This window comes from Onthophagus taurus, chromosome 2 (genome assembly GCF_036711975.1).
Source record: "Onthophagus taurus isolate NC chromosome 2, IU_Otau_3.0, whole genome shotgun sequence".
NCBI lineage: Eukaryota > Metazoa > Arthropoda > Insecta > Coleoptera > Scarabaeidae > Onthophagus > Onthophagus taurus.
This window is the reverse complement of record NC_091967.1, coordinates 10,473,112-10,488,863: the sequence shown is the minus strand read 5'-3', so window position 1 is coordinate 10,488,863 and position 15,752 is coordinate 10,473,112. Positions and strand designations below refer to the sequence as shown.

General features: G+C 30.7%; 5 protein-coding genes across 12 annotated transcripts; 2 read left to right on the top strand and 3 right to left on the bottom strand.

Moving 5' to 3' along the window:
• Nucleotides 1-732: 732 nt before the first annotated feature.
• On the top strand, nt 733-2,666 carry LOC111426843 (acyl-coenzyme A diphosphatase Fitm). Of its 4 annotated transcripts, none has more exons than XM_023061649.2 (3): nt 734-1,005; nt 1,083-1,142; nt 1,223-2,666. In XM_023061649.2, exon 3 carries the CDS (start codon nt 1,242-1,244, stop codon nt 2,370-2,372), a length of 1,131 nt encoding a protein of 376 aa, XP_022917417.1. In that variant the 5' UTR covers nt 734-1,005; nt 1,083-1,142; nt 1,223-1,241; the 3' UTR covers nt 2,373-2,666. The 4 variants fall into 4 exon arrangements, with proteins under 4 accessions (XP_071050305.1, XP_022917417.1, XP_022917416.1 ...); XM_023061648.2 differs by having other exon boundaries at nt 735-1,005; nt 1,054-1,142; XM_071194204.1 differs by lacking the exon at nt 1,083-1,142 and having other exon boundaries at nt 733-1,005.
• Nucleotides 2,667-4,653: 1,987 nt separating this feature from the next.
• LOC111426846 (uncharacterized) lies at nt 4,654-7,194 on the bottom strand. 4 transcript variants are annotated; one of them, XM_071194205.1, is made up of 5 exons: nt 7,078-7,194; nt 6,891-6,982; nt 6,138-6,240; nt 5,602-5,748; nt 4,654-5,339 (listed from the first exon to the last, which is right to left on the bottom strand). In XM_071194205.1, the coding sequence occupies exons 4-5, from the start codon at nt 5,735-5,737 to the stop codon at nt 4,777-4,779; spliced, it is 699 nt and encodes a 232-aa protein (XP_071050306.1). In that variant the 5' UTR covers nt 5,738-5,748; nt 6,138-6,240; nt 6,891-6,982; nt 7,078-7,194; the 3' UTR covers nt 4,654-4,776. The 4 variants fall into 4 exon arrangements, with proteins under 4 accessions (XP_071050306.1, XP_022917420.1, XP_022917419.1 ...); XM_023061652.2 differs by lacking the exon at nt 6,138-6,240; XM_023061651.2 differs by lacking the exons at nt 6,138-6,240; nt 6,891-6,982.
• An 82-nt stretch (nt 7,195-7,276) lies between these two features.
• On the bottom strand, nt 7,277-8,492 carry LOC111426844 (peptidylprolyl isomerase cyclophilin-33). The gene is made up of 4 exons (XM_023061650.2): nt 8,199-8,492; nt 7,959-8,138; nt 7,693-7,899; nt 7,277-7,628 (listed from the first exon to the last, which is right to left on the bottom strand). The coding sequence occupies exons 1-4, from the start codon at nt 8,400-8,402 to the stop codon at nt 7,311-7,313; spliced, it is 909 nt and encodes a 302-aa protein (XP_022917418.2). The 5' UTR covers nt 8,403-8,492; the 3' UTR covers nt 7,277-7,310.
• A 174-nt stretch (nt 8,493-8,666) lies between these two features.
• LOC111426886 (WD repeat-containing protein CG11141) lies at nt 8,667-12,810 on the top strand. Of its 2 annotated transcripts, none has more exons than XM_023061735.2 (8): nt 8,667-8,963; nt 9,016-9,297; nt 9,360-9,520; nt 9,573-9,708; nt 9,760-9,953; nt 10,008-10,102; nt 10,155-10,874; nt 10,928-12,810. In XM_023061735.2, exons 1-8 carry the CDS (start codon nt 8,745-8,747, stop codon nt 11,035-11,037), a joined length of 1,917 nt encoding a protein of 638 aa, XP_022917503.2. In that variant the 5' UTR covers nt 8,667-8,744; the 3' UTR covers nt 11,038-12,810. The 2 variants fall into 2 exon arrangements, with proteins under 2 accessions (XP_022917503.2, XP_071050301.1); XM_071194200.1 differs by having other exon boundaries at nt 8,668-8,963; nt 9,005-9,297.
• Nucleotides 12,811-14,001: 1,191 nt separating this feature from the next.
• LOC111426839 (Regulatory particle triple-A ATPase 4) lies at nt 14,002-15,590 on the bottom strand. Its single transcript, XM_023061641.2, has 5 exons — nt 15,416-15,590; nt 15,242-15,361; nt 14,676-15,185; nt 14,307-14,622; nt 14,002-14,247 (listed from the first exon to the last, which is right to left on the bottom strand). Exons 1-5 carry the CDS (start codon nt 15,507-15,509, stop codon nt 14,109-14,111), a joined length of 1,179 nt encoding a protein of 392 aa, XP_022917409.1. The 5' UTR covers nt 15,510-15,590; the 3' UTR covers nt 14,002-14,108.
• Nucleotides 15,591-15,752: the final 162 nt, after the last annotated feature.

Below are 15,752 nucleotides of genomic sequence, written 5' to 3'. Positions count from 1 at the left end.
TTTAATTTCATGTTTAAATGCAAATTATAATTGTACATTTGTTCAATATGTGAGGTTAAGTCTATGTGACGTTAAGTTTTTGACATAACATTAAATGAATTCTAAATGTCATTATAAAACCTTTCATCGTTTTCGAATCTCGAACGATTTTTTCTCGAAGTATCATTTCGTTGTCTTGTATCAAAAATAACTATTTTCGTATGATTTAAGCATAAATTAATTAATTTTCGTAAAAAAACGACGTTTCATAAAATTGACATTTAATTTTGACAACTTGTTGTGAAGTTGGTTCCAGTTGCTAACATTGAATTTTATGTCACATTGACGTTTAAACTTTATTCAAAAATTTATTTAAAAAATAAATTTATGGAATCAATTTCAATAATCGTGAATAAAGTATAGTATTCCACTCACATATAATGTACTATTATTCACTCAGGTTAATTATGCCACTCACTACTCTCGTGATATAAACTTAACCTTAGTGAATAATAGCCCTCATTATATGCTCATATAATAATATACTATTATTGAATTGAAACTAGAACTAACACTAGACCTAGAATTAAAAAGTTTCAAGTTCAAGATTTATTACTAGTTCTAATACTAGTGTTAGTTGTAGTTGTTATTCAGCGTTAGATTGATGTATATTTTTTAAACCTAGAACTAGAAACATTCAGGTTTAGCCGTGAGTCTCTTAAGACAGCTAAACCTGAACGTTTCTAGTTCTAGTGTAAGCTCAAATGATAGTGTTAGTTCTAGTTTTAATTATTCAACGTTAGATTGCTGTATATTTTCGTTGAATTAAAACTAAATTTTACCGTCCTTGAGAGACAACAAAAATTGTTTAGTTAATTTGGTTGCCTAACATACTTCAAAGTTAAAGTACCGTACAAAGCAGAAATTAAGAACCTTACATTTTACCCTGCCATGAGCTATAAATAACTATATTAAAGAGCTTAAAAGGTTCTTAAAATATCTATTCTTAATTTATTTAAAGAAAAAGTAATTATAATTTATTATCATTATACATATTTAATCTAGAGTGCATAGGTCATCCACCTACTCAACAATTTTTTTAGGTTATAAATTCTATCATGTGTGTCATCACAACTTGTTCATTATCTTCATTATAAATTCAGGTGCTCAATTTGAACTATTACGTAAAAATCAGTTGAAATTTTATGAAAACCTAACTGTATCTATTTTATTATTATTTTAGAACTATTAAATGTGACATAATGGCAACAAGAAGGAGATCAATTCACAATACTTCGGGGTTAAATTTTCGACCCTCGACAAGTGCGGAATCGAAACAAGAACAACCCCGTGGGACTAAACCGACGACGGAACAATCTTCAATAAAGGAAGTTTTAGGTTTGATGATGATACATTTATGTAAAAAATCGCTTTTTTTTGATACAAACTTAAAAGTTGGTCTTTATTTGGCCGCATTATTTTTATTATCGCTAATTGCCGATGTAATTATTATACCAAAAAGTTATTTATCACGATCGGATAATGCAATCAATCAATATTTTGTAAAATTCGCTTGGGGATGGAATTTAACTATTTTGGTGCCATACGTTGTTTTAACATCATCGGTTTATTGTTGTGGAAATATTCGTCAGATGATAAAGCATCATTTAATAAGAATAGCGATTGCTACGTTCTTTTGGTGGTTGTGGACAACTATTTTTAATGTAATTGAAGCAAATTATGGAAGATGTTCAACGAAATCATTCGATTCTAAACAAACTTGCTTAAAAAATGGGTATCATTGGAACGGATTTGACCTTTCTGGACATTGTTTTATTTTAATTTACGGCAGTCTTTTGTTAATTGAAGAATGTAGATCAATGAATAATTGGAGTACAATTAAAGATTGTATTCGGCTCGAGGAGCATCATAGGATAAATAAATTAACATCTGAAAACACAAACATTTTAAGGGGATTATCAAACGAACAATTTAGTATATTAAAAATTAATTATGAAAAGTACACCCCTTACATAAGATCTTTATTCATTTTAATAACGATTTTTCAAATATTATGGGATGTAATGTTAATTTGTACAATGTTGTATTATCACATAATGATTGAGAAATTCTTGGGGGGTGCTATTGCAATTTTAACATGGTTTTTTACATATCGTTTTTGGTATAAGCAATCAACATTGTTACCGAAATTACCTGGAGAAGGCATTTTTAAGTATCATATGAAACCGAAAACATCACCATTCAATGTGAGTGCTGTACGGAAACGAACAAGTTTAAATACAAACGGACAAAGTACATTTATGGGAATGCCTTTAAGAGTGTCACAATCACAGGAAAGTGCGGCACCTGTAGATAAAGAGGATGTTAGATAAAAAAACATTTAATATATAATAAAAAAAGTAACTTATATAAAGAGAATTGGATAGTTTATTTTGTTAAATTAGGTGTATTTTATATAAGTTTGTATTTACGTAATATTTTGGTGTCACAGCTTTATTTATTAGGTGAATTTTTTTTATTTTGGAGTTTGGAATAATGAAAGCTGTTTCAAGAATACTTTGTAATTAATATTTTTCAAATATTTGTTATTTAATTTCTTTTTTTAATTTTATATCTTTTATTTCTATGGGTTGTTATTGTTGTTGAAATATAACACTTAAAATATTTGGAACATTTTTTTAAATATTCCTAAAATTTTAATTTAAAAACATTTCTTTTGTTGATCACGGAAATGTAGATGCTACTAGTTAAATAAATTCAAATATACTCTTGGATTGCTGGATACAGCTTATACTAGTTTGGGAAACTGCAGATTGTTAAAGGAAATATACCGCGAGAACAAAGTAAACTCTTTGAGAAAATTTTCCGTTTTTGAAATGTACGCTGGATCTTCGCTAAATAAGCGAAGCGATCATGCAGAACTTCATCAACGACTACACATATCTATATGATAATATTTTGGATTGAAGACAATTATAGCTGTGATGCTGACACTGCCATAAAAAGTAACTGGAAGCCATAATCTTTTGCATAAGCTTACGGAAGTCTTAGTTTGCATTGCGAATTCCTTATCAGTAAAGAGCAGAATGTAAAAGTAGGTGATGATGTCGCTGTAGATATGAAGTAGTGCAAGGGTTTTGTTGGGACCTTTGCTGCTTCAGTTCCATAAATAAATATATAATTTACAATTATACATGTATGTACATAATATGTAACTACAAGGGCTATTTTCTTTTCAAAGTACGATCGGCTGTGAAATGAAAACTCGTGAAAATCTGACAACGCTGCGCATAGATGTGTTGCAGAGTGTCTTTAGCGCAGAATAACCAGACACATAATCGACACTGACGTCGATTCGTTTGATGTTGGCAGCACCTCGTTTTTTGGGCCTCGATTTAAAATTCGCCATTTTAACGCGAGTTACCAAAGGCACAGAATAACTATAATTCCGACTCTCAGCCGCAATAATAGAAGCAATAATAACGCCACAGTAGACATATACGATATGGATTACCTTGCAAATGATGGCTCTCAGTGTGCCCATCGAGATGCACTGCAGAAGTTAAACAGATACAGAAGTTTAGAAAGCAGTCTTGTTAGTAGGCCTACAGAAAAACATAACACTGCGCGAAATAGACTTGATTGAGCTTTATGCATTTTTGGCTTTGGTGCTACAAGGCGGTGTTGAATAAAATCCCAATTTCTTGGCTGCCAATAAGGAAACTTTTCTCGGGAAAAATCAATCCTTTGTTTAAAGCTGTTGTGGCAGTCGGAAGATTTGTATGTATATCAAGATTTCTGCGTTTTTACGACAAAAGAACACCAGATGAAAGACTCAAAGAAGATAAATTTTGAACGATTTCTAATACTTGGAATTTATTTTTGCAGTAATGCGGACTTTACATAAAGCTGATGAAAGTGTTGCTATTGATGAACAATTAGTTCCATATCGAGGATGATGTAAAGTATATGCCTAGAAACATTTTTTTGGATATGCCAATGGGCATTAGAGACGACATATCAGTCGGCACTCGTTATCTGTGGTCTTTAGCAAGGTAAAGGAATATAAGATAAATTCGCACGGTGAACGACTTGGCTCTCGCACGTCATAACCAAGTCATAGCCACTGTAAACAAACCCACACTTACAATAGCTATTAATAATCAATAGCTGCCTAAAAATGATTAGAAAACAGAAGACGAATGAGTGTTGGGATGACTGCGGTCAAGCTGACACTGCCGAACATTGCATTTTCCGTTGCAAGAGATTTGAAAACGGTAACATCCCCTGGACTACTTGCGGCGTGTAATGGTGGAAGAGAAGGAGGAAATAACAAAGCGAGCAACTCTCATAACGTAGCTGGAATGAAACGTGAAATAGAGGAATCATAAAGAAATAGAAGTTTTCCAGCCATTTGGAGGAGCGATTCCGGAGGAGAAGGGTTTTAGTCGATCAGCGATCCCATGAGGGAACCAGAAGCCAATCCGAAACTAGGATCCATAGATCGTGTACCTATTTAGCAAATTTCCTAATCCTCTCTATAAAAAAAAGCTTGAGAAGCACTATATTCGCTCATTTATACTAAAAACGCTTTGTTTCGAAGTTTATAATATGCTCAGCAATTTTTGAACAGGAAATGTTAAAAAGTAAAAATTAATTGTATTTCTTTATTAAATTGAATCATGATGAAAAATTATACTTTTAAATTACAACAAGTTATCTAGCAATTTTATTAATACCATATATGCATCGGCTTATATATTTTAAATATCAAAATTATTTCGATTCTCCTAAATTTTCCAATTCCTCATCCATTATAACTTCAGCAATTCTCATCTTAGCTTTAATTTGTCTTCTTGGCGGAAATGACTTAATAGTTTTTGCATGTGCTAGAAACAAAGTATCTATTGCATCTAGTTCTATGGTAATCTTATTTTCTAAGCGTCCAATCATAGTTTCGACTGATGAACTTGACTGTGCTACACATTTTACAATTTTTGATTTTTTTACGGTTTCATTTGATGATGAAGCTCGTAATGGGTCGTTATTTGACATGGAGTGTGTTGAGTCTGATGGAGACTCTTCAGAGCTGTCTTCTGTTGCTTCAGGTAAGGGTACATCAACAGGTTCTATATAATGCGTACTGGGTTCGTTATTTTCATGTCTTTCATTTTTTACAATGTACGAAGCTAATTCTGGATATGACAGATATGGCTTAAACCATTTCATATCATCAGCCCATAACCATTTCGTTTTACGGGCAGTGCCGTTTTTATGGGTTTTTAAGTATTTTGCATATGTATCTTTCAAATTCTTCCATTTATTTTTGGCTATTTTACCTAAAAATTAATTATTGCTATATTGCACACAATTCAAAGTTTTTTTAGATTTGAACACGTTCACTGCCATTTTGGTCAATATCTTTGCAAGATGATAAATATTTGAACTTTGCGCATTATGCGCCAAAAAATGAAGATTTTGTCCATAAATGAAATTTATACCTCGGCCTTGAAGATCAAATATGTTAAAACCGTTCTGACAGTGATCATGTTAAGAAATGTTTTCTTAATTATTATAACTTATTTTACTTAAATTTCTTACCATTTGATTTTATTTGACATCCTATTTTTGCCCATAATTTATCTTTTTCTCTAATATTTTTATAATCTTCATGATTGAAATCATATAAAACAGGATAACGCTCAACAGCTTTAATCAAATCTCCAGTAGCCACCATTTTCTTAAACGCTATAAAATATTGTTTATATTGTTATCAGTTTTTATCTTATCTAGAATAAATGCAAAACTTCTTTCTTAACCCCTTAACGTACATTATATTTGTCAAAAGTTGGTAAAAAAAATTTTTTTTTTATTGCTGATAAGTACTCTTTAATAAATTTTGAAACTATACATACAATTTTTTACGCGAAAGTTATAAAAATATATAGTAAATGTAACTGTATACTATGTCCCGCGGCTTGCACAATTTCGCCATTTTTGGGAGCTCGACTCAGACTCGGGCTTGTGCGTTAAGGCAACGTTTCTCAACCTTTCAGTATTTGGGGACCAATTTTTATGGCGGTCTCCTACCTTTCCTTTTCATATAATAATAAAATAAGACGTATACCTACGTATACCTTGAAAATTTTCATCCTAATCCCCTTAGTGCAGCGTGTTATGTGTTACACACATATGTTGGAAAGCAGTGATAAAGTTAGTGCTTTTTGTAGAAAATTGGAGCTGTGGAGCAGAAATGTGAGAAAGTAGAAATGTTTGCAAATGTGAATGAGTATGTCAAAACATACAAGGAAGAAGAACAGTATGTGAAAGTTGTTTGGCACAGAATTTTAAAAAGTATTTTCTTGCTGACGACAAATTGGTAGCAAGTTGCAAGTGAGTTTCTCAACTGCAGAAGAAGAAATCTTCATAGACTTCACTACAAGCGGCGAAATCAAGAGAGAATTTAATAAATCTCTCTTTGAATTTTAGGCGGGAGTGGATGATGCCTTTTATTATTGCCATTTTCAGCATCCTACCTTTGTGAACCCAGATTTTCTGTGATGGCTGCTTTAAAGTACTGAGAGTGGCTATTTGAAATATAAAACCTTCTTTTGAAAAGCTTTGCTGTGCAAGACAGGCCCAAGGGAGTCACTAATAATTATTAAAGCTACTTTTAATTTAGTACTGATGAGTTTATTATTAGTTTTATTTGGCATTTGACAGTACCTACTGATACAATCATATTTATAATAATTAAATAGTATATTAATTTAAATGTGTACTGTACTTACTTAATTTTTTGTAATGTCAGAATAAACATCATTTCGTTGTGAATTAAATTTTTTTTATTAATAATTATCGTTTTTTTCATTTTGATGTGCGGCTCTTACCTTTGAGGGGGGGCGCCCCACAGGTTGAGAAACGCTGCGTTAAGGGGTTAATATCACACTTTTATAGGCTTTTATTTGCTCACAAAATGAATCTAAAAAGATCAAAAAATATGAAAGGAGAAAAACGTTGTTTTCTTTCATTTGTTTAAGAGATGTATTTTTAATCAAATATTAAACCATTACTCACGTTCTCCAAGAATTCTAACATCAAACAAATTAAATTCGCCGCGAAAAATACGCTCCACATTCACTGCCTAACAACATGGCGATATTTCCGCAACGAATTCTTCGCCACGTCAACGATGCTTTCTGTAATATCGGTTGCCTATATGACAAACGAAATTTAATTAATCATTATGACAAATTATATTTAAAAAAATACAAGATTATATTCTCAGTACATTTTTAATTTTATATTTTTTACAATATTCCACCACAAGTTGATATAACAATTTTTTCAGAAACTGCCCCTGATTTTGTCCCACACCTTTCAATGCGTTTAACAACATCCATTCCACTAATAACATGTCCAAAAACAACGTGTTTACCATCAAGCCAGTCCGTTTTTGCAGTACACAAAAAGAATTGTGAGCCATTTGTATTTGGTCCTGAATTGGCCATTGAAAGTACCCCCGGACCAGTATGTTTTAAATCAAAGTTTTCGTCCGCGAATTTCCTACCATAAATCGATTTTCCGCCAGTTCCATTGTGATTTGTAAAATCACCACCTTGACACATCTAATTAATATTAAGGTGTTTTAAAAATTGATAATATGGAAGGTTAATTTAAAAAAAAGGATACAAAATCTGGAATAACACGATGAAAGGAACTGCCTTGAAATCCATAACCTTTTTCATGGGTACAAAGACAACGGAAGTTTTCAGCTGTTCTTGGGACAACATCTGCTCGAAGCATCATTGTTATTCGTCCAATTTCGGTTTTACCAATTTTTATGTCAAAATAGACTTGAGGATTTTTAACTTTTTTTGATTTGTCTGTTTCACCTTCCTAAAAAATTTGTAAATTATTAATCCATTTTAACAAATTATTTAAATCTAATTTTATACTTTCTCTACAGATCCTTCAACTCCTTCCTCACCATCACCCACAGTTCGTTTAATAGTTTCACCAGCATGTTGTTGTAACCATGTATCTTCAGACCAAACAGGTCTAGTAGATCCTTCCTTAATCCTTTGTGGTTTAGCTAAATTGACTCTAATAGTTCTTCCAAAAAGTTCTGAATCATTCTGTAGTTGAACAAAAAAAGAAATTAATTAAAAGATTTTAAGAAGAAAATCTTAATATACCATATTATCAATTGCTGCGGCAGCATCCTCCGCATTTTCAAATTCAATAAATGCAAAACCACGGTGTTTTTCTGTTTCATAGTCTAAAGGAATTTGAATGTCGATTACATCTCCAAATGGTATAAAAGCAGCGTTTAAAATATTCTCATCGATTTCTTCGGCTAAACCGCCTACATAAACGGTTCTTTTTGAATTTGCGCTCATTGTTTATAAAATTCTTTATAAGAAATTAGAATTAATTCGATTTTTAGGTTAAGTACACATAACCTTAAAATTTATTTTATATTTCATGGTTTTGCAGCAAACTTCATTGTTTTATTTTTAACAATAATTTATTTTAACTTTTATAATGAAAATAATATTTGAAAATGAATTTTTATATAAAAATAAATAACATTAATAAAATTAGAAATAAATTCAATATTTATTTTGAATCTTATCAATTTGTAACTAACTTCTCAAATGTTTATTATAGGTGACATCTGTCAAAGATACTTTGCTGCAAACATAAAGGTGAAAATGTAAATCAATAAATATAGCAATAGTATGGCTGAATACAATTCTAATCAAGTATTAAGAGAATGGGGCCCTTTACCCGATTTGTTACAAAAGATACCGCGCAAAGTTCACAGTGGATTATTGAGTCAAGAAGTAAAAATAACATGTATAGATGTTATCCCCGAATTTATTGCTTTAGGTACAAATATTGGTTTAGTCTGTTGGTATAATAGGACGAAAAAGGATTTACAAAAATTACAATGCGATGTAACAAGTTAATTTAATATACATTATGTTTAATTAAAAAGAAATGTTATAGAGCCCTGTTCAAATCACAGTGATTAAAGTTATATCAACTGTTGATTATATGTTAGCTTGTGGAACTACATCAGGTACAATAAACATATTTCAAATACCAAAAATTCATCCGGAATGTATTCCGGAAAATTTAAAACCAAAGAAACAACAAGTGGAACGCTACTTAGTATCTGATGTGCATAAATCGTCAATTTCTTCTTTAGAATGGTCTAAAAATGGGATGAAATTGTTTTCTGGTGATTCAAATGGTATTGTTGTTTTAACTGAATTAGATTTTTACATGGTAAAATAAAAAGCAAATAAAAGTAAAGCAATTTTTTTGATAATGTAATTTATGTTTTATAGCATATTTGTAAATCAATTGAAATACTCAATGAAAGTTATGAGGTTGTCCAACTTAGTTATTACCATCAAAATTTGCTCATATCGACGACATATCGAAGTATTATTTGTCAGAAATTGGATAAATGGAAAATTACTCAAGTTGGAAAAAAAGGACGTAAACTGTAATTGTACAACAAAAAGATATGACAGTTTAAAGTATAGAAGTTTTTCTAGGTTTGGAAATTATGGAGCAATCATTTACTCAGATAACACAAAACCAAATAATTCTCATATTTATTGTTCACGCCCTGGTCTTAGAATATGGATTGCTGATATGCAAGGAAATGTACAAAAAACTATCCTTTTTAAAGTAAATAATTAACTTAGGTTTGAATTAAAATATAATTTGAAATATTTTAAGGATGTGTTAAAGAAAAAAGATGTTTATGTAACAAGTATGACCTCAAGTACAAGCAGTTTATGTGAAGATGATTTAGCTTTTGGTACACTTTTAACATTCCAAGATATTTTATTAGTAACTTATAATGATAAAACCATTTACGTATTAGATCCACAAAAAATGGGCGTCGTTCGAAAATTTAATACAACCCAAAGGTGTTCATTAATATTAAATTAATTTTGTCCATCTTATTTTAAACTTTTTTTTAGGATTTTAGACGTTGCTACAAATAGAGATGAAATTTTTATATTAGAAGAAAGTGGAAATTTAATTCGACTTGGTTATAACCCTGAATTAATTAACAGTAAAATATATATATATTTTTTAATTTAACATAGTAAATTTTTTTATTTTAGATGAATCTATATTTGGTTTACCAGTAAATGTATTTCCAACAACAATGAATATTTTAGGATTAACATTAGATGGATGCACAATAACACCGGGTATTTCAGAATTAGATGGAAATGAACCGAGTAAAATTAACACAGAGGAAGCAGTTGAATGCACCGGGGAAGAAAATTATTTTGATGAATCCGATTTACCAATTAAACAAAAACGCGTTGAATCTATAAGTAATATGTACAGTAAAATCTCTCAAGAAGATTATGATGATAACATAATTTACAAGCACCATAGATACTCAAAATCCTATACAAAAAACGAAAATGGTTATTATAAACATTATCAAGAAGGAACAAGTAAAACAATTAATTTAAGTGAAAGTTGTACGCCCATTTTACCAGATTTAAGAAGTCCCGAATCAATTAAAAATGACATAGAAACAAAGGAAAAATTAATATCAGATATTTTAAATTTTGATAAAATTAAAATAAATATGAAGAAAGCTGATGAAAAAAAATTAATAGATAAAGAGTTTTCAACAAAAATAATTCCAAATAAAATTTTGGAAGTTAAAAACTATGAATCAAATAAAATTGAAATTGATCAATCGAATGATGTTAAATGTGATAATAAATGTTTAGATGTTTCTGAATCTTTAACAAACTCGAATGTTGATGAAAAAGTTGAATTATGCATTCAAGGTGATAATAAAACCATTCCAAATATTCCAGGTAATTTGAATTGACAAATAAAAATGATAAAAAAGAAATAAAATACTTTTCAGATTTACTTTCGATACCGACTGAATGGAATCTGTCTTGTGTTGAATTGGCAGAGAAAAAGAGGACGATAACGGAATCTGATAATTCCTTAAATGATTGGGAAATTATATAATCACTTTAAATAAAAAGTTTAATAAGCAAAGGCTTGTTAAGAATATTTTTTGTATATTGTTTTACATAAGTGCCACTCGCAACAATAGAAATTAATATACAGGCTGATTCACATACGAACTGACACAGAGCATGTGGAGAACAATAAATTAAGATGATTTAATGTAACTTATCTCTATACTAAGTTGTACCCCTAAAGAGTTATAGGCCTTCAATGTTGGGTCTTCAATGTTTAAAACATTCATTATTATATGGTATTAATTGGCAGCAAATTGAGATCATTTGAGGCATTTCAAAGGGTTGATTAAGGGTGATGGTCCCCTAAATTTTGACAGACTTTTCTAACCTTTTGGGGGATTTAATACATAATTACCTCCTTTCATGTGGAATTTAATTCTAAAACTTTTTTTTACTTTTATTATTTTTTAAAAAACTTTGTCGTTTTCATAAAAATCTCAAATAATTAAAGACAATGTTACTTAAAATTAAAACAGCTCAGTAGTCGGCTATGAACTTCCATGTCAAACTTGACCAATAGGTTATAAAATTATTTGATTTTTTAGTTATTGCTTACTGTATATACAGTGTGTCCGTAAAGTAACGGATATAGGCGATAAAATCATTATAAACGGTTTATGGAAAAATCCCCGAAATGGGTCTAAAGATTTAATTTTTTTAATTTAGTTGACATGATAAAAATAGCAGTAGCCACAAATAACTATGGTAACCAATTATTTTAAACAGTTTCCTAAGTTGCAAAAACTGATTTGGTAAAGTTTGTTGAAGTGTGGTGGCGCGCGATCTTGTTGGAATAATTGCCATTGGAATTCAGGTGGGAGAATATTATATCGTTTTGAAAAAATCTAAACATCTCTCTTCAGTTTAGGTTACTATTTCGCTTCACACATTGATCTTTTGCGGATATTGTTCTTGCCCAATGTGGATTTTGGGTAACAATTTTGTCTAGTTACTTGTTCTCTCTTTGGGAAAAAATATGTTTTGACAAAGTCTTTGTCATCGTCGCAAAATTGTTGTTGGAAAAACTACGACTTATTGCTCGTGAATGAGGTTTACTTTTGCGGTTTTTAAAATTTTATGAACCGTTGATTTACTAATGTCCAAATTCGACTCAATACCATTGAAGGGTTTCCTTGCCCAACCAAAACTACGTTTTGGCGAACCTCCTCTGAACCATTCCGTCGGGCAGACTTCGAGAAATCTTGAAGATGTCCATGCTTTTTAAATTTAGTGACAGCTAGGCTTACCATGCTAATGAGCTAAACAGTTTTCAATCAGGAAATGTTGCATTAACTACTTACTAAAACATTTTTTGACATTTGTATTTTAGAAAATAATTGGTTACCATAGTTACTCATGGTTACTGCTATTTTTATCATGTCCATATCATGTCTTACAAATTTGAAGTACTTAAACTTTACTCGAAAATTTTCTTATGTAACTAATATTAATGTTGACTGTATTAGATTCAGAAAAAAATCCTCTTTCATATTCCATAATAAAAATGGGGGATTGCCATTTGAAAAAAACTATCGATGACGTCATAATTCGTTTAAAAAAGGTAGAAAAAATTTAAAATCACCAAAAAATTTGCAAATAATTTAAATCTTTAGACCCGTTTCAGGGATTTTTCCATAAATCGTTTATAAAGATTTTAACTCTACTTTACGGACATGCTGTATAAACGACAAGGCTTTATAACCTATTTGTCAAGTTTGACGTACAATTTCACAGCCGACTAAAAAACGACGTTTGATTTAATTGACATTTAATTTTGACAAATTGTTGTGAAGTTGGTCACAGTTAATAACATTGAATTTGTGTCACATTTGACGTTTAAACTTTATTCCAAAATTTATTTAAAAAATAAATTTATGGAATAAATTTCAATAGTCGTGGACAAAGTATAGCATTCTACTCATATATAATGAGCTATTATTCATTCAGGTTAATTATGCCACTCGCTATGCTCGTGACATAAACTTAACCTTAGTGAATAATAGCCCTCATTATATGCTCATATAATAGTATACTATTTAACACTAATGAAAAATTGCATATATTATGGTGATTTACCGTTAGCAACGAAAATGTTTGGAGTTGGTATAAGCTGCGCCCATCTCTATGACGTCAAGGCTTAGGTTGTCTATTAATAAATTATGGTACCCGACGTCATCATTGCAAGTATGCAACCAATATCACAGTATTGGTATTACAATACGCAAAACGCGTATTGTGACACTGTACATGTCTTTAGTAATTTGAGGTTTTTTTGAAAATGACATTGGTCTCAACTTGCTACCAATTATATTAAATTTGGGTTTACGAGCTTAATGTATTATGAAGATATTGAATGTTTTAAACATTTAAGACCCAACTTTAGAGGCATATAACTCTTCAGAGGTACAACTTAATATAGAGACAAGTTGCGTTGCCTGCTCTGTGTTGATTCTTATGTGAATCATCCTGTATAACAAATGATATTCTATGTAATAGGTTTTTTCTTCAAACGTCATTAAATGACAACTTTGTTGTCGTGTTTACTCGCGGTAGAAGTAAGTCATTGTTGCATAACGACGGTTGCTAAGATCAACATAGCAAAAAAGTACTTCAGCGTTATGGCGCTAAAGTAAATTTCACTTTAGCGCCATAACGTTGAAGAACATTTCACTTTAGCGCCGTATTATTTGCAACGTTTGAAGAAAAAATACTATGTTTTATTCGGAAGAGAAGCAGATTCGTTTGTGGCTGGTCCGTCATTGCCGGACTCACTTCGTTCGTCCGGCAAACTGTCGGACACGCCACAATTTTAACGGCTCATCTGTCATTAGCGACTCACTGCGTTCGTCGCTAAGCGACAGACCACGCCATAAAAAGCACTGCTTCTCTTCCATATAAAACAATATACTATTTATTAAATTATAGAAGATAAATAAAACTCCAAAAATTTATGTGTCTTATTATATTTTTCAATCCATCAAAAAAATGAGAAATTACATTGAAAAAAGAAAAAAAAACATTGAATTATTACATAAATATTTATAATAAACAGTTTTATACTGGTTTATAATCCAATTTACTCTCCAATTTTTTATTATCAGCAACTTTTCTAACAGCTTTCATAAAATCTTCTTGAACAACATATTCACGTTCTGCTCGAATGGCAAATAATCCAGCTTCAGTACATACATTCCTATTAAGAATCAAAATTAGTACCAAAAATAATTTATTCACACCTTTACTCCTTATTACCTTAAATCTGCACCATTAAAAGTATCAGATAATTTAACGATAGCTTCATAATCAATTTCGCCATGTTTTGCAATTGGACCAGCGTGAATTTTTAAAATTTCCAATCTAGCTTGTTCGTTAGGAAGTGGAATTTCGATTTTACGATCTAAACGACCTGGACGTAATAAAGCTGGATCTAAAGTATCAGGACGATTGGTTGCCATTATCATTTTTACTTGCCCCAAGGAATCAAAACCGTCCATTTGATTTAATAATTCCATTAAAGTTCTTTGAATTTCACGATCGGCTGATGTTCCTTCAGAAAATCTTCTACCACCTTAAATAAAATGTTTATATAAAAAAATTTATCAATATAAGCGTCCTCTTTACCAATAGCATCAATCTCATCCATAAAAATAATACATGGTTGGTGATCTTTAGCATAATTAAACATTTCACGAATTAATCTCGCAGATTCTCCAATATATTTATCAACGATTGCGCTGGATACAACTTTTAAGAAATTTGCATCTAATTGAGAAGCCACAGCACGTGCTAACAACGTTTTACCAGTTCCGGGTGGGCCATACAATAAACAACCTTTTGGTGGTGTTATTCCAACTCTCATAAACAACTCAGGATTCATCAGAGGTAATTCAATAACTTCACGTAATTCGCGAATTTGTTCTGATAAGCCACCAATAGCTGAATATGTAACATTTCCAGGATCCTCATGACTCATATTATAAACCAACGGATCAACTTCTCTTGGTAAATATCTCATTATTGTTAAAGTAGTCATATCCAAAGCAACTCTTGTTCCTGCTTTTAATTTAGTTTTATCTAATTGGCGCCTACATCCAACTACATATCTCGGACCATTTGTTGCTTTCACAATAACTAAAATAATCATAACAAAATAATTAACAATTAGATTTATTTCAAAGATATCTTACACTTCTCTTCTGTTAATTGTTTGAGAACTTCTCCAACTATTTGCCCCACACTTTGTAATGCTTTTAAGTCGTTTTCAGATTTATCGTACTGCTTTGTTAAGTCTTTAAGTTGTTCTCTCACTATAAAACGGTTAATTTTGTATATCATTTTGGGTGTTATTTAGATATACTTACTTTCTTTTAATCGGGATTCAACTTCTTTATGCTCAAGAAGCTTCTTGCGATAGTCTTGAAGACTTTTTTCCCTATCAACTTCAACAGCAGTCATATTTTCTGTTCGTAACACAAATGAAGAATGTTCAGAAATTACAAGAGTGACAATTCAGTTTTTGACAACATCAAAATGAACATAACCTAAAAATAATTATAGAAAACTGTAATAATTACAGAATTAATTTAATATAATATTTGGTGTAATATTTTCTATTAACTTACTTATATTAAGTGAATTTGAATTTTAATTGATACATAAATTAATTAATTAAATTCGATTTTTTATAATCTAGGGATT

Bases quoted from the DNA above. Each gene is read 5' to 3' on its own strand.
- LOC111426843 (XM_071194204.1), top strand. From the start codon at position 1,242: ATGGCAACAAGAAGGAGATCAATTCACAATACTTCGGGGTTAAATTTT.
- LOC111426886 (XM_023061735.2), top strand. From the start codon at position 8,745: ATGGCTGAATACAATTCTAATCAAGTATTAAGAGAATGGGGCCCTTTA. The intron at 9,521-9,572 runs GTAATTGTACAA...AAGTTTTTCTAG, and splicing joins GGAAAAAAAGGACGTAAACT to GTTTGGAAATTATGGAGCAA. The intron at 10,875-10,927 runs GTAATTTGAATT...AATACTTTTCAG, and splicing joins AACCATTCCAAATATTCCAG to ATTTACTTTCGATACCGACT.
- LOC111426844 (XM_023061650.2), bottom strand. From the start codon at position 8,402: ATGAGCGCAAATTCAAAAAGAACCGTTTATGTAGGCGGTTTAGCCGAA. The intron at 8,139-8,198 runs GTATATTAAGAT...GTTCAACTACAG, and splicing joins CCGCAGCAATTGATAATATG to AATGATTCAGAACTTTTTGG. The intron at 7,629-7,692 runs GTATCCTTTTTT...AATATTAATTAG, and splicing joins ATCGTGTTATTCCAGATTTT to ATGTGTCAAGGTGGTGATTT.
- LOC111426839 (XM_023061641.2), bottom strand. From the start codon at position 15,509: ATGACTGCTGTTGAAGTTGATAGGGAAAAAAGTCTTCAAGACTATCGC. The intron at 15,186-15,241 runs GTAAGATATCTT...TGATTATTTTAG, and splicing joins ACAATTAACAGAAGAGAAGT to TTATTGTGAAAGCAACAAAT. The intron at 14,623-14,675 runs GTAAAGAGGACG...ATTTTATTTAAG, and splicing joins GGATGAGATTGATGCTATTG to GTGGTAGAAGATTTTCTGAA.
- LOC111426846 (XM_071194205.1), bottom strand. From the start codon at position 5,737: ATGGTGGCTACTGGAGATTTGATTAAAGCTGTTGAGCGTTATCCTGTT. The intron at 5,340-5,601 runs GTAAGAAATTTA...ATTAATTTTTAG, and splicing joins ATGTCAAATAAAATCAAATG to GTAAAATAGCCAAAAATAAA.